A 17461-nucleotide genomic window follows, 5' to 3' on the forward strand; every position below is an offset into this window, starting at 1 on the left:
TCCTTCCCTCCCTTCATGCCCCTACTGGATGCCTCTGTCCTACCGAGGCCCATCTTGGGACACTCTAGACATAGTCACCCCCCTCCCTCACCAGTCCTGGAGATTGTTTCCCTCTTACCTTGCTTTGTTGTTGTTCACAACTTTTCCTACCTGACGTGCTCCGTAATCCTGGTTATTACTGTCCGCCCCTCCTGCTCCATCCCTACCAGAACAGTCTCACGAGGACAGGGAGAGGCTTTATTTTTGTTGTGGTGGAACCTGGAGCGTCCACGGCAGTCAGGAAATAAGTATCTGTTGAAGGAGGGAATGAGCGAGTCTCCTAGAAACGTCCAGTTTTCACGGAGCACAGCCATCTGGGCTTGGCAGCAGGGACATCGGTGGCGTGAGCTGAGGTGTAAGGGACAGACTTATGCGGGGCCGACTCCAGGTGCTAAGATCCAGGAATCGAAATAACATGTTCCCTCCCGTGTAGGGAAGGGGGTCAGTGGTGGGAAGAAGCTTCTGTGTGATCCACGCCAGGGTCAACATCCAGGGCAGCCCAGTCCGAGGTAGGATGCAGGAGGGGACGTCTGTAGTAAAGGCATCAGAACGTTCGGTCTGCTTGGGGTGAAGGTGTGTGACTGGGCTCTAGAAGAGGGAGAAAAGAGCTGGGGAGGGCGTCAGGAGCCAGCATGCGAGGCAGGAATATCAGCGAGGTGGCCGGCGTGGCACGTCCCAGCACGGCTGGGTCCACCTGCAGAGTGTGGGTTCCGGAGCGCGGCTGGCAATCCTGGATCCACGTGGACTGGGTCCTGCTGCCACGTGCAGCCCCCACGGCGTCTTCCCCGGGGAATGGGATTGTGCAGGTGCTCTCTGGCAAGGCAGGGCTGACGCCTATCACTGCAGCCTAACGGATTACCTTTCTGGAGGTTTCTCCAGCGTCTGTTTCTGGTGCTTACCTTCTGTTCCTTTTGGTTGGTTTGTTTGTTGAAAGGAAGATTAAATTCATGCCACTTGAAAGTAAAATGAACGTGGAGATTGTTTTTACAAGGAGATAATGAGGCAAACAAACACCTCTGTCTCCTGCCCACCTCTCTCAGGTGGGTCTGCTGTCAGGATTCTCCTGGCAGCACAGGCTCGCTGCCGGGTGCACATCACGCTTGCTCGAATGCAAATTCTCTCATAAATCTTCGTGGCTCCGACAGCCCTCTCTTCCAAGAAGCCTGGTGTGTGAACTCCAGCTACCACCCAGCAGCTCTCTGCTACTACCGGCCGGTGGCCAATGGGACGTGTTCGTCCTTCCTATTGTGGCCCCAGATCACTCCACGTTGACTTAGAGCCCAGGTCTCTGCTCTGCCCAGACCAGCAACCTAGCCGACATCTCCTCGTGGAGAGCTCCAAAGAAAGCATCTCATGGGACGCCTGGGTGGCTCCATCAGTTGAGCGTGAGACTTCAGCCCAGGTCACCATCTCGCGGTCTGTGAGATCGAGCCCCGCGTCGGGCTCTGTGCTGACAGCTCGGAGCCTGGAGCCTGGAGCCTGCTTCGGATTCTGTGTCTCCCTCTCTCTCTGCCCCTTCCCTGCTCGTGCTCTGTCTCTCTCTCAAAAATAAATAAACATTGAAAAAAAATTTACAAAGAAAGCATCTCACATTTCAAAACTGAAGTTTTAGCCCTTCAATCCTGGTTTATTTCAGTGAGCGATGCCAATATCCGTCCTGGGATATCGCGTTTGGGTAGGCAATTAGTGAATCTCGAAAACAACATCGAAGCGAGGGAGGCCTTATTCCCAAACAACGCGTGCACGCCCGTGGACATAGTGTTAACACGACAGGTTCAATACTAAAACACAGAACGTCCTACTTCCCTACCACCTGGGGATAAGGGTAGTGGAAGATCCGCCACCTCCACTCTGCTGCCTTCCTGCTGTGCACATGTCAGTGCCTTATTGAGCATGGTTACTGGAGGGATCTGTTTCCAGCAGCATAAGGAACCATGGTCCCAGAATGACCTTCTCGATGAAAACGACAACTACAAAAATGCCATCACTTTACAGTTTTTAGAGATATTTTTCTAGAAATACATATAAATCATCTTAAGAATTTTTTCAATGTTTATTTATATTTGATAGAGAGAGATACAGGGACCGAGTGTGATCAGGGGAGGGGCAGAGAAGGAGACACAGAATCCAAAGCAGGCTCCAGGCTCTGAGCTGTCAGTACAGAGTCTGACGGGGGGGCTCGAACTCACGGACCGTGATATCATGACCTGAGCCAAAGTCAGCCGCTTAACCAACTGAGCCACCCAGGTGCCCCTAAATCATCCTTTTAATTACATAACAATCCCTTAGAAAATCCCTTGGGGACATCTCAGAGGTATGAGTGTAGAAGAGGAAACCAAAAGAAGCTGAGCAGACAATAAGCTATCACCTTGAGGACATTTGCTAACAGGGTGATTATGAGATTCAGTATTCAAGGCAGCACCAAGCACCAGGCCACACGAAAACAATGTCCCAGCCATCATGGGAGGGCCAACGAATCTCCCGTCTTGGCTGTCACTTCAAACGGCCTCACTTTAGTGTAAGAGTAGTTAAGAGTATCCTCACCCGCAGTTAACTACAAGGAAAACTACCTGTCTCGAGCCCTTGTTCTAGACTGAAGGGGAAATAAGTCTTCCCTGAGAATCCAAAACAAGGTTGAAACTCACTTGGGTATAGAGATTGAATTCATACTCCTTGTGTAGTATGAAAAAAATCACTCAGGGTTGAGGATCTCCAGGTACCTGACGAAAGCAAATACAAGTCCTCCCCGAAGGAGCTTACCTTGTTAAAAAGGTAGGTCCTTGGGACCCACTCCAGACCTTCTCAGTTAAAATCCGTAAACACATTTGCACACTGAAATCCCACAGATAAATTTCCAGTAAGTAGGAGCTCACAGTAAATCCTGAAACACGCAAAGAACCAAGGAACCATGAACAAGTGGGAGCAGAAACAAGAAACAATAGACTTGCAAGACCAATGTGTCGGATATTGGCGTAATCAGACCAAATGCCTTATAACATTGCTTTTGAAAAATCTGTGTGTCATCTGGTAATATTTGGATTTGTTCAAATAAAACTCTTTTTTAATGCTTATTTATTAATTTTTGAGAGACAGAAAACACACGTGGGGGAGGGGCAGAGAGAGAGGGAGAGAGAGAGAGAGAGAGAGAGAGAGAGGGAGACACAAAATCTGAAGCAGACTCCAGGCTCTGAAGAGAGTTGGAGGCGGGGCTCAAACTCACGAACAGTGAAATCATGACCTGAGTTGAAGTGGGACGCTTAACCGACTGAGCCACCCAGGTGCCCTTTAAAATGAAATTCTAACTCTGATGGTGGACGGCTGAGGCCCCGAGAGGAAGGGCCTCAAGGCCCTTGCCAAGAGGATTTTTGGCTTTGCACAAGAAAGAATTCAAGGGCAAGCCATTTAGAGAAAGAGACAGAGATTTATTGCAGAGGTAAGAGAGGAGCTCTTCACAAAGCAGTGGTCTCTCCTTCCAGATGGGGAAGACGGCCTCCCTTTGCCTCTGCTGTAGGATTTTGTAGGTTTTTATTTATTTATTTTTTTATTTTTTAAAATTTACATCCAAGTTAGTTAGTATATCGTGCAACAATGATTTCACGAGTAGATTCCTTAGTGACCCATTTAGCCCATCCCCCCTCCCACGACCCCTCCTGTAACCCTCAGTTTGTTCTCCATGTTTATGAGTCTCTTCTGTTTTGTCCCCCTCCCTGTTTTTATATTCTTTTTGTTTCCCTTCCCTTATGTTCATCTGTTTTTGTCTCTTAAAGTCCTCCTAGGAGTGAAATCGTATGATTTTTGTCTTTCTCTGACTGAATAATTTCACTTAGCATAATACCCTCCAGTTCCATCCACATAGTTGCAAATGGCAAGATTTCATTCTTTTTGATTGCCGAGTAATACTCCATTGCATATATATACCACTTCTTCTTTATCCATTCATCCATCGATGGACATTTGGGCTCTTCCCATACTTGGGCTATTGTCGATAGTGCTGCTATAAACATGGGGGTGCATGTGTCCTTTCGAAACAGCACACCCGTATCCCTTGGATAAATGCCTAGTAGTGAAATTGCTAGGTCACAGGGTGGTTCTATTTTTAGTTTTGTGAGGAACCTCCATACTGTTTTCCAGAGTGGCTGCACCAGCTTGCATTCCCACCAACAATGCAAAAGAGATCCTCTTTCTCCGATCCTCGCCAACATCTGTTGTTGCCTGAGTTGTTCATGTGAGCCATTCTGACAGGTGTCAGGTGGTATCTCATTGTGGTTTTGATTTGTATTTCCCTGATGATGAGTAATGGTGAGCATTTTTTCATGTGTCGGTTGGCCATCTGGATGTCTTCTTTGGAGAAGTGTCTATTCGTGTCTTTTGTGCATTTCTTCACTGGATTATTTGGTTTTTTGGGTGTTGAGTTTGATAAGTCCTTTATAGATTTTGGATACTAACCCTTCATCTGCTATGTCATTTGCAAATATCTGCTCCCATTCTGTCGGTTGTCTTTTAGTTTTGCTGATTGTTTCCTTCGCTGTGCAGAAGATTTTTATTTTGATGTGGTCCCAGTAGTTCATTTTTGCTTTTGTTTCCCTTGCCTCCGGAGACGTGTTGAGTAAGAAGTTGCTGTGGCCAAGGTCAAAGAGGTTTTTGCCTGCTTTCTCCTCGAGGACTTTGATGGCTTCCTGTCTTACATTGAGGTCTTTCATCCATTTTGAGTTTATTTTTGTGTATGGTGTAAGAAAGTGGTCCAGGTTCATTCTTCTGCATGTCGCTGTCCAGTTTCCCAGCACTGCTTGCTCAAGAGACTGTCTTTATGCCATTGGATATTCTTTCCTGCTCTGTGAAAGATTAGTTGGCCTTACGTTTGTGGGTCCATTTCTGGGTTCTCTATTCTGTTCCATTGATCTGAGTGTCTGTTCTTGTGCCAGTACCATACTGTCTTGATGATGACAGCTTTGTAGTATAGCTTGAAGTCTGGGATTGTGATGCCTCCTGCTTTGGTTTTCTTTTTCAAGATTTCTTTGGCTATTCGGGGCATTTTCTGGTTCCATACAAATTTTAGGATTATTTGTTCTAGCTCTGTGAAGAATGCTGGTGTTATTTTGATAGGGATCGTTTTGAATATGTAGATTGCTTTGGGTAGTATTGACATTTTAACAATATTTGTTCTTCCTATCCAGGAGCATGGAATCTTTTTCCATTTTTTTCTTTGTCTTCTTCAATTTCTTTCAAAAGTTTTCTATAGCTTTCAGTGTATAGATTTTTCACCTCTTTGGTTAGATTTATTCCTAGGTATTTTTACGGTTTTTTTGTGCAGCTGTAAATGGGATCAATTCCTTGATTTCTCTTTCTGTTGCTTCATTGTTGGTGTATAGGAATGCAACTGATTTCTGTGCGTTGATTTTATATCCTGCAACTTTGCTGAATTCATGAATCAATTCTAGCCGTTTTTCGTGGAATCTTTTGGGTTTTCCATATAGAGTATCATGTCATCTGAGAGGAGTGAAAGTTTGACCTCCTCCTGACAGATTTGGATGCCATTTATTTCTTTGTGTTGTCTGATTGCAGAGGCTAAGACTTCCAATACTATGTTGAATAACAGTGGCGAGAGTGGACATCCCTGTCTTGTTCCTGACCTTAGGGGGAAAGCTCTCAGTTTTTCCCCATTGAGGATATTAACAGTGGGTCTTTCATATATGGCTTTTCTGGTCTCGAGGTATGCTCATTCTATCCCTACTTTCTTGAGGGTTTTTATCAAGAAAGGATGCTGTATTTTGCCAAATGCTTTCTCTGCATCTATTGAGAGGATCATATGGTTCTTGTCCTTTCTTTTATTGATGTGATGAATCACGTTAATTGTTTTGCAGATATTGAACTAGCCCTGTATCCCACGTATAAATCCCACTTGGTCATGGTGAATAATTTTTTTAATGTATTGTTGGAGCTGGTTGGCTAATATCTTGTTGAGGATTTTTGCATCCATGTTCATCAGGGAAATTGGTCTATAGTTCTCCTTTTTAGTGGGGTCTCTGTCTGGTTTTGGAATCAAGGTAATGCTGGCTTCATAGAAAGAGTTTGGAAATTTTCCTTCCATTTCTATTTTTTGGAACAGCTTCAAGAGAATAGGTGTTAACTCTTCCTTAAATGTTTGGTAGAATTCCCCTGGAAAGCCATCTGGCCCTGGACTTGTTTTTTTGGCAGATTTTAGACTACTAATTCGATTTCCTTACTGGTTATGGGTCTGTTCAAATTTTCTACTTCTTCCTGTTTCAGGTTTGGTAGTGTGTATGTTTCTAGGAATTTGTCCATTTCTTCCAGATGGCCCATTTTATTGGCATATAATTGCTCATAATATTCTCTTATTATTGTTTTTATCTCTGCTGTGTTGGTTGTGGTCTCTCCTCTTTCATTCTTGATTTTATTTATTTGGGTCCTTTCCTTTTTCTTTTTGATCAAACTGGCTAGGGGTTTATCAATTTTGTAAATTCTTTCAAAGAACCAGCTTCTGGTTTCATTCATCTGTTCTACTGTTTTTTGTTTTGTTTTGTTTTGTTTTGTTTTGTTTTGTTTTGTTGTGTTGGTTTCGATAGCATTAATTTCTGCTCTAATGTTTATTATTTCCTGTCTTCTGCTGTTTTTGGGTTTTATTTGCTATTCTTTTTCCAGCTCCTTAAGGCATAAGGTTAGGTTGTGTATCTGAGATCTTTCTCCCTTCTTTAGGAAGGACTGGATTGCTGTATACTTTCCTCTTATGACCGCCTTTGCTGCATCCCAGAGGTTTTGGGTTATGGTGTCATCATTTTCATTGACTTCCATATACTTTTTAATTTCCTCTTTAACTGCTTGGTTAGCCCATTAATTCTTTAGTAGGATGTTCTTTAGTCTCCAAGTATTTGTTACCTTTCCAATTTTTTTCTTGCGGTTGATTTCGAGTTTCATAGTGTTGTGGTCTGAAAATATGCACGGTATGATCTTGATCTTTTTGTACTTACTTATGGATGGTTTGTGTCCCAGTATATGGTCTATTCTGGAGAATGTTCCATGTGCACTGGAGAAGAATGTATATTCTGCAGCTTTTGGATGAAGTGTTCTGAATACATCTGTTAAGTCCATTTGGTCCAGTGTGTCATTCAAAGCCATTGTTTCCTTGTTGATTTTTTGATTAGATGATCTGTCCATTGTTATGAGTGGGGTGTTGAAGTCTCCTACTATTATGGTATTACTATCGATGAGTTTATTTATGTTTGTGACTGATTTATATATTTGTGTACTCCCACATTTGGCACATAAATGTTTACAATTGTTAGGTCTTCTTGGTGGATAAACCCCTTAACTATGATATAATGCCCTTATGCATCTCTTGATACAGTCTTTATTTTAAAGTCTAGTTTGTCTGATACAAGTATGGCTACTCCAGCTTTCTTTTGTTGACCATTAGCATGATAGATGGTTCTCCATCCCCTTTTTTTTCAATCTGAAGGTGTCTTTAGGTCTCAAGTGGGTCTCTTGTAAACAGCATATAGATGGATCTTATTTTCTTATCCATTGTTACCCTATGTCTTTTGATTGGAGCATCGAGTCCATTGACGTTTAGAGTGAGTACTAAAAGATATGAATTTATTGCCATCATGATGTTTGTAGAGTTGGAGTTTCTGGTGATGTTCTCTGGTCGTTTCTAATCTTTGTTGCTTTTGATATGTATACACACACACACATACATATTCATCTTTTCTCCCCTCAGAGAGTCCCCCTTAAAATTTCTTGCAGGGCTGGGTTAGTGGTGACAAACTCCTTTGATTTTTGTTTGCCTGGGAAACTTTTTATCTCTCCTTCCATTTTGAATGACAGCCTTGCTGGATAAAGAATTCTTGGCTGCATATTTTTCTGATTCAGTACACTGAATATACCCTGCCACTCCTTTCTGGCCTGCCAAGTTTCTGTGGATAGGTCTGCTGCAAACCTGATCTGTCTTCCCTTGTAGGTTAGGGACTTTTTTTGCCTTGCTGCTTTCATAATTCTCTTCTTGCCTGAGTATTTTGTGAATTTGACTATGATATGCCTTGTTGATGGTTGGTTTTTGCTGAATCTAATGGGGGTCCTCTGTGCTTTCTGGATTTTAATGTCTGTGTCTTTCCCCAGGTTAGGAAAGTTTTGTGCTATGATTTGCTCACATAACCCTTCTACCTCTATTTCTCTCTCTTCCTCTTCTGGGACCCCTATGACTCTGATGTTGTTCCTTTTAATGAGTCACTGATTTGTATAATTCTTACATCGTGCTCTTTTGTGTTAATCTCCCTCTTTTTTTCTGCTTCGTTATTCTCTGTAAGTTTGTCCTCTATATCGCTGATTCTCTGTTCTGCCTCATCCATCCTTGCCGCCATGGCATCCATCCATGATTGCAGATCAGTTATAGCATTTTTAATTTCATTCTGGATATTTACTTCTTTTATCTCTGCAGAAAGGGATTCTATCTATTTTCAACTCCAGCTAGTATTCTTATTATCATGATTCTAAATTCTGGTTCAGACATCTTGCTTGTATCTGTGTTGGTTAAATCCCTGGCTGTCGTTTCTTCATGCTCTTTCTTTTAGGGTGAATTCCTTTGTTTTTTCATTTTGAAGGGAAAACAGGAATTAATGAGGTAGAAAAATTGAAATTAAAAAAAATTAAAATTAAAAAAATGTTAAAATTAAACACACACACACACACACACACACACAAATCGAATAAATGATACTAGATCCTAGGTGTGTTTTGGTCTGGGTGTTGAAAGTGGTTTGACAGATTAGAGAAAAAAAAAGGGGGGGAGAAAAAAAAGGAAATCCTTTGAGAATTTGAAAAAATGAATACACTGAGGTAGACTAAAATGAGATGATGGGAGTAAAATAGAATTTGAAAAAATATACACAAAAGTAAAGAATATAGTGGAAAAAATTAAAGAAAAATATTTTTAATAAATATTAAAAATATGTATGAATTTTTTCTTTTTCTGTATTCAAGAAGAAAGGAAATGAAAAAGAGAAAAAAGATAAAAAAGAAAAGAAAGGAAATCATTTGAAAATTTTAAAAAGTGAATACACTGTAGTAGACTAAAATAAAATGATGGAAGTAAAATAAAATTTGATAAAATTTACATAAAACCAAAAAATACAGTAAAAAATTAAATAAAAATATATTTAATAGATATTGAAAGTAAAAATAAAGTTTTTCTCTCTCTGCATTCAAGAAAAAGAAAAGAAAAAGTGAAAGAAAGAAAAAGAAAGAAAAAAAGGAAATTGTTTGAAAATTTGAAAAGGTGAATACACTGAAGTAGACTAAAATAAAATGATGGAAATAAAATAGAATTTGAAAAAATTTACACAAAAGTAAAAAATATAGTAATAAAAATTAAAGAAAAATATTTCTAATAAAAATTGAAAATAAAAATGAATTTTTTCTCTTTCTGTATTCAAGAAAAAGGAAAGAAGTGTAAAAGAGAAAAATAAAGAAAGAAAACTGAAAAGATGGAGCCGCTAACAGATTGAAGAAGGACTGAAATTACTTCGTGTTCTCTAGAAGTCAGTCTATGTAGCGCCTTATAGTCCATAAACTAAGCCGGCGGTCAGACTTGTGTTCTTGAAGAGCGAGGTTGGCCCAGTTGGCAGGAGCCCAGTGCAATGGCTCCGCTCTCCACTAGATGGCGCTGCTAGCCTCCTGGGGTGGAGTGTTACCGTGCTCGAAGGTGTGTCTGCGCCTGCGCGGGAGCGGTCAAAATGGCGTCACGCAGCTACCCGGTCTGTTCTCCCGGATCAGCAATGGCGCACCCGTCCTCCGTTGTCAGCTCTCCTCCGCTCCCCACTTTTCCACTCTCCGTGACCAGGCCCCAGGCCGTACCTCGCTCCCGAGTTTTGCCTCAGACGCGGCTGTTTTCCCCGGCCCCTTACTCCCGAAGGACTGCGGCCCTGACCCGCTCCGCCCCTCCGCGGGAGGGTCTCCCTGAGCAACGGCCGAATGTCGGCCGCAGCCAGGAACGCCCGCTGGACCCTGCTGCTGCCGGTGCCCCGAGACCGCGGCCCGAGGCCAGCCCGCCCCAGAAAAAGTTGGCGAGACAGGCTAGCAGCAGCGTGTCGGGGATGGTGGAAAATGGCGACACACGTCTGGCCCCAGGCTTCACCCTCCACGACCCTGTTCCAGCACCGGCGAACGTGGCCGCCTTCCGGGGTCTGCCGGGACCAGGAGGCTTCCACAGTCTCCACCGAATGTCCTTCCGGCAGAGGAACCGCCTATCCCCGTGCGGCCCGAGCACCTCCCGGACCCCACTCTGCTCCTGGGGACTCGCCCTTCCCACCAGAGCACCGCCAGGTAGGGAGCTGCAGAGGTGCAGCCTCGCACTCCCCTCCTTTAGAGTCTTAATGGGATTGAAACCCTCTCCTTTCTCCTGTAGTCCCTGCGGCCGGTTCCAGTTTTCCACTTTCTCTCCAGCTCCTTTGGGGGAGGGGGAGGGGTGCTTTCCCGTATTCTCCCCGCCCCCCCTCCCCCAGTCTCCGTCCTCTCTCCGCCCGCAAAAGCACCTCCCTTCCCACGGCTTCTCGCTCCCCAAGTTCACTCGTCTGCGCCGCGTACCTGCTGAATTCTGTGGTTCAGGTTGTGCAGATTGTTGTGTTCATCCTCCAATCAGTGTTCTAGGTGCGTAGGATGGTTCAGTGTTGGTCTGGCTGTATTTCGTGGACGCGAGACACACAGAAATCATCCATGCTGTTCCACCATCTTGGTTCCTCTCCCCCCAAGCCCCCGCCGGATTTTGTAGGTTTTTAAAAATCTGCTAACCATATAGGGAAGAGGCTTACTCGTTAACTTGGGTTTTATCATTTACATTGGGCGGTGAGTTTTTCCATTCTCTGAGGGCTGGGAGTTAGCCACAGAAAGCAATTTTAATAATGTCCAACCTTTGTGGCTTTTACTCTCAGAGGGAGTGGGGGGTCCTGTGGTCTTCCATGAATCAGATCTTGGGACTCTTTTTATGACCTGTTGACTTTTAGGTTAAAGGTCATCCTGAGACCAAGATGGCTTTACTTCCGTCAGCTTGTCTCCCGAGTCTCCCTTCCCTCCTGCCTCAACTCAATAAGTCTGAGATGGTCTTGACACTTTGCATTTCTAGTAAACTCCAGGGTGTTGTCATTGCTGCTGATTTGTGGGCCACACATTAAATGGTAAAGGTTTGATATTACATTTAAAATTTTTTGACATTTTTATTCATTTTGAGAGACAGAGACAGAGTACAAGTGGGGGAGGGGCAGAGAGAGAGGGAGACACAGAATCTGAAGCAGGCTCCAGGCTCCGAGCTGTCAGCACAGAGCCCTCACGGGGCTTGAACTCACGAATGTGAGAGCATGACCTGAGCCAAAGTCAGACATTTAACCGACTGAGCCACCCAGGCACCCCTTGATATTATGTTTAATATGATCTACTACTGTTCTAGTGTTGCTATAAAAAATTACCACAATTTAGCGTCTAAAGAAACCCAAGTTGATTATCTCACAGTTCTGTGGTTAGAAGCGTGAGTTGGCTCAGTTGAATTCTCAGCTCCAGATCTCGGGAATCCAAAATTAAGGTGTCAGCTGGTCAGGCCCTCATGAAAAGTCTCTGGGGAGACCAAACTCCAAGCTCATTCGTGTTGTTGGCAGAATCTGGTTCTACTCCATCATAAGACTAGGATCCATTTCCTTCCCAACTGTTATGTAAGGGCCACCATTCATGCTATGAGGCCTCTTTTTGGTCATTTTATGGGCACACCTACCTCCGAGAGCCAGCAGAGTTACACTGACTCCTTATCACAGTTGGCATCACTGAGTTCCTCTTCTGCTGCATTTTTTTTTTCCTGCTTTTTCCAGGGGAAGAAGGCCTCCCATGATTTATGGCCTCCTGTGATTAGATCAAATCCTTCTGGGTAATCCAAACTATTCTCCCTATGTAAAAGTAAGATCTCAGTTATGTCTGCAAAATCACCTTTACCATTTAAAGCAACATATTTGTAAATATCAGGGATGGGGCATGGACATCTTGGGTGGGGGGGCATCTCTCTACAGTATATGTATTAGAAGATACTAGGAAAACTTGGTTATATTTTTAAAAAAAAGAGTTAAAAATAATGAAGAAGGTTGATTAAAGAAATAAGTGAAATACTGAAAAACGAAAACACCAGGGCACTCGCGATGGCTCACTCGGTTAAGCATCTGACTCTTGATTTCAGCTCAGGTCACGAATTCATGGTTCACGAGATCGAGCCCTGAGTCTGTCAGCACAGAGCCTGCTTGGGATTCTGTCTCTCTCCCTCTCTCTACCCCCTCCCCTTCTTGCACGTGTGCACATACCACTCTCTCTCTTTCTCTCTCTCTCAGAATAAATAAGTAAACTTAAAAAACGCGAAAACACCAAAATGATAGAAATTAAAATCTATCAGAGAGATAAATGGTGTCACAGGTAGAGTGAAGTTGACACAGATGCAGAAGAGATCACCACTGTTAATTTGTACCAAATCGGAGTTCCTGAAGGAAGTAAGAGTGAGAACCATAAACGAAGCAATATTAAAAGATAATGGATCAAATATTTCCAGAATTGTTAAAAGAAATCAATCCTTAGATCCAGAACTCCCAGTAAATCCCCAGTGGGTTAAATAAAAAGATTACATAGATACAGCACAATGACACTGGGAAAAAAAGCAAAAAGTCCAAAGGAAGATTTTTAAAACAAAAAGAAAAACAAGATTACATTTACAAAGATGATACTTTGATATCTGACTCCTCAAATCCACAATGGAAGCTCAAAAATAAGACTTTCAATCTATTGAAGGAAAAGAGATGACAAAGTAAAATTATATATTTATAATTATAATTATTATAAGCTTTACATGTAATTAATTAGGAATCATTTATTATAGGTAATATTTATAAGTTATATAATTATATGCTATTATATGACTATGCTATATTATATAATTTATAATATAAGAGTTATATGTCATATTTATAAAATGTATAATATAATTTATAATATAATATCCCTGGAGGATGGCCTTTGGGAAGAAGGAAAACTATCACCAACGGAAGGTCTGAGAATCATGAAGAATGGAGCAAAGACAGTAAAAAATATGCAGAAGAATTGAAACAATCATAAATTTAATACTCGAGTAATAATAAAGTGCATGGTATTAAAGAAACAAGAAAAAGGTAGAATAAATGACAGCAGTAACTTAGAAGTCAGGAGACAGGCAATGGAAAAAATAAATGCTTTATGATCTCTATATTGCTAATGGGGAAGGTAAAGCTATCTATTGTATTTCTGGTACCGAGGGATTAAGTATATATTTTAAATTGTCTATGATAACCACTGAAGAATGACAAGAGTTCATAAACTCCAAAGTAATGGAGGGGACAAATGCAAAATGAGTACTTAAATCAATTAAAAGTAAGGCGATGTGGATCAATACAGAGCGCACAGTCAGGAGGTGGAAATAAGTACATGTGTATATGTGTTTGTAATAGTAATTTATTTATAGATAAATATCCAGTTAAAAGACAAAGATGATCAGACTTGGTTAGCATTGTTTTCCTTTTATTTTAAGTTTATTTATTTGTTTTTGAGAGAGAGAGAGAGAATGCGAGTGGAGGACGGGCGGGCAGAGAAAGAGGGAGAGGGGGAGAATGGCAGGCAGGCTCCGCGTGGCAAGGTCATTATGCAGAGCCTGATGCGGGGCTCCAACCCACGAAGCCGTGAGATCATGACCTGAGGCGAAATCAAGAGGCGGACACTTAATGAACTGAGCCACCCAGGGGCCCCAACATTGTTTTTCTATACAGATATGTGTGCTAGTTATAGGGAACACATCTACAACAAAGCAATACAGAAAGGTAAAACGTAGAGGCAAATACTAACCCAAAGAAAGCCGCGATAGCTATATTAATATCAGATGCACTAGCCTTTAAGGTAGAAGGCAGCACATGAGAAAGAAGTGTAATCCACAGTTGATCCCGGAACAATACAGGTCTGAACCGTGGAAGTCCATGTCTGCGTCTGCGTGGATGTTTGCATGTTTTTTGATAAATGCAGTATAGTGCTAGACATGTATTTTCTCCTTCTTATGATTTTCCTAATAACATTTTCTTTTCTCTAGCTTACTTTATTGTAAGAATACAGTGTATAATACATATTAATGTACAAAATATATGTTAACCTACTGCTATTATTGCTACGGCTTCCCGTTAACACTAGGCTATTAGTAGCTAAGTTTTGGGGGGAGTCACAAGTTATATGTAGGTTTTTGACTGCATGGGGGTCAGCACCCTTAACCTCTGCTTTGTTCAAGGGTAAACTGTACTTAAATCTACCATGAAAGTATAAAATTATAAAACACATAAAGATTCTGAAACTTATATGGGGGGAGTAAATGGAAAAAAAAAATCCAAGCCACTAAAGAACAACTTGGCAATACTAGGGCAAGGAGGATCAGGGGTGGCTTCCTTATGAGTTATTGAGACTTCTAATGCTACACTATTTAGGAGACCAGGAGAGTAGGGCATTGCTTCAACGATATGCCAATTAACCAAAGAGACAGAAGAATCCATAATCAGCAGTTAATAACAGAAACCTAATTTACAGCAGTACTGATGTATCTTTGCAGAGTCATAGGGAAAGAGGATATAAGTGTACAACTTTAAAAGATAATCGAGGATAATATCTTTATCACAGTAAGGTATAATTTTTAACCAGACATAAAAAGTGAAAAACAAAAAGATGCAAACATTAAACGCTTTAAAATTAAGGACTCTCTTCCACTAAGTATCCACCAAAGAAAAAGATTATGATTGCTAAAAACTAGAAGATATTTTCCAAACATAAAATTCAGAAGGGGTCAATATGTAGAATGTATGTCCAATTGCTACAAACCCGTATGAAATGAAAAGAACAACCTAGTTAAAAAAAGAGAGACAAAGTTTGAATAGGCACTTGACAGCAAAAGAAATTCAAATGACCAGTAATGTATTTAAAAAATGCTCGGTTTCATTATTCAGGGAAATGGAAATTAAATTCACAAAGTCATTGGATTCACAAGATTGGCATAATTTTAAAGACTGGCAATGTCAAGTGCTGGCAAAAATGTGGAATAATTGGATCACTTGCATGCTGCTACTGGTGGTCTAAGTTGGTTAAACCATCTTGGGAAACAACCTTTCTAGAGTAGTTGGAGATGAAACTAACCTGTGGCCCAGTAGTAGTCCACCTACGTGTGTGCCTGAACAAAAGAGATCCATTGAGACGCTTTATGAACAAGACAAAAACTGGCAAAACACTGAAAACAACCCAAGCGTCCTGTAGGAGAACACATAAATACATTTTGGGGTATTGGCAAAATTGAATATTTGGCAGTGATGGAAATGAGTTGTAACTGTACTAAAAACATTGATGAAATCTTAGGATCAAAATTTTAAATAAAAAGGCCAGTTGCCAAAGAATCTATGAAATGAAATTTTATATAAAGTTTAAAATGTTGGATGACTAAGTATTATTTCTGGGAATAAACACGAATGTGGCAAAATTGTAAAAAGCACAAGGGATGATTGAACCTCATATTTCTTCTCCTTCTGTCACTTGCATTGCTTTCCAAATCTGTGCATTTGGAAGTATTTGTCTTCACCTGGAAGAATTTCCTTCAGCAATTTTTGTAGTATCGTTCTACTGACCACAAGTTCGCTGCATCTGTTTGTAAGAAAATGACTTTTTTTCCAATGCTTATTTTGCCTTTGTTTGGAGACCTTTTTTGTTGTTGTTGTTGGCTTTAAGGTAATATATTTAGAGGACTCCCCCCACCCCCTCTGGACTTTAAAGATGCAATTCTATTATATTTTGGTTTCCAGGTTTGCCATTGAAAAGGTCTACTTCTGCTTCCTTGAATATAGTAAAATATTTTTTCCCAGCTGGTTTTAAGAATTTATCTTTGTCTTTGGTTTTCAGCAATTTGGCAATATAAGCTAAGTTTTCTCTGTATTTTCTCTGACTTGAGCTTGTTGAGATTATTGAATCTGTGAGTTTATATCTTTCGCCAGGTTTGGAAAACATTATCTTTTCAACATTTTTGTTCTTTTCTTTTTCTCCTCTTTTTGGGCTGCAATTGCCCACAAATTAGACCATTTAATTCTGGATTACGCTTCTCATGCTCTCTTAATTTCATTATTTTTTCATTCTCTGTGTTCCACTGTGGCTTTCCTTCTCTCCAATGTGCTGTGTAAAATTGGAATATTGACCTTGAAGTTCTGCCTTTCTAACGTGAATACTCCACGAAGATATTTGAAATTGAGTTCTGCCTTACACTGAGGTAAAAGCCCAGCTTGTCAGCTGCCTTCCATATAAAGTTTGCCATATACGGCAAAACCTTGGTTTGCGAGCATAATTTGTTCCGGAAACATGCTTGTAATCCAAAGCACTTGTATATCAAAGCGAATTTCCCTATAAGAAATACTGGAAACTCAGATGATTCATTGCACAACCCAAAAATATTCATATAAAAATGGTTACAATACTGTAATCTAATACAAATTAATCAATACAAAATATAAAGAAAAATAAGCAAATTAACCTTCACTTACCTTTGTGGCTGGTATGAAGGAGACGAGAGAGGAGGGTTATTTCACCATCACTAGCGGAATCACTGCTAACTTTTGGCTCAAGGGAATCTTTTTCTTTTAGTGCAGCTTTAACAAGAAACCTCTCTGATGACCTAGAAAGAAACAAAGCCTTCCTAAGCTCACTCTTGTCTGGAAAAGCAAAGAACTGTCCATAGGTGCTTTCAAGTGACAAAAATACACTAGTTCCAGTTTTGGGCACCTCCCAGTGTTCTGAAAAATCACTGATTTCCACCAAATACCGCTTCCTGAGACCGAGCATGGGAGATGATCACCCACAGTCCCTCAGTGCGAGTGCGCGCAAGAGAGAGAGAGAAAGAGAGAGAACCATTGGCTCGGTTGTGATCATGTGACATTCCACGTCATGTACTACTCGTGTTGCAAGACATGGCTCGCTTATCAAGTTAAAATTTATTAGAAATGTTTGCTTGTCTTGCGGAACACTTGCGGAACAAGTTACTCGCAGTCCAAGGTTTTGCTGTATTTGAAACTGCCTTCATACAGGCAAACTAGATCTATGTCAACATGGGACTAGTAACGGGACTTGAGGGTCCTCGAAAGTAAATTATATGCTGTGGTGGTACAAGAGGTGGTTGAGTTTTAACTTAAACTTGAATCTCTGCTTGTCTCATAAACACATGACATCATGGTACGTTGTTGGAAAGAAAGAAGGTTATTTGTACGGAAGATACTACACACTTACGTATTATTTAGCAGTAGGAGACAATCCCGTATGAAACATAAATATTGGCAAATATACTGCAAAAGCACAC

At 41.2% G+C, this 17461-nt stretch overlaps 1 protein-coding gene across 1 annotated transcript in view; it reads left to right on the forward strand.

Annotated features, from left to right (window-relative positions):
- Nucleotides 1-17461, forward strand: part of LOC125158266 (uncharacterized) — a 106546-nt gene that overhangs the window by 23575 nt on the left and 65510 nt on the right. Inside the window, exon 2 of the mRNA XM_047845111.1 lies at nucleotides 9487-10374. Within this exon, the coding sequence (XP_047701067.1) occupies nucleotides 9786-10374 (589 nt within the window). The 5' untranslated portion in view covers nucleotides 9487-9785. The remainder of the gene's footprint in view (nucleotides 1-9486; nucleotides 10375-17461) is intronic.

This window comes from Prionailurus viverrinus, unplaced genomic scaffold (assembly GCF_022837055.1).
Source record: "Prionailurus viverrinus isolate Anna unplaced genomic scaffold, UM_Priviv_1.0 scaffold_33, whole genome shotgun sequence".
Classification (NCBI taxonomy): Eukaryota; Metazoa; Chordata; class Mammalia; order Carnivora; family Felidae; genus Prionailurus; species Prionailurus viverrinus.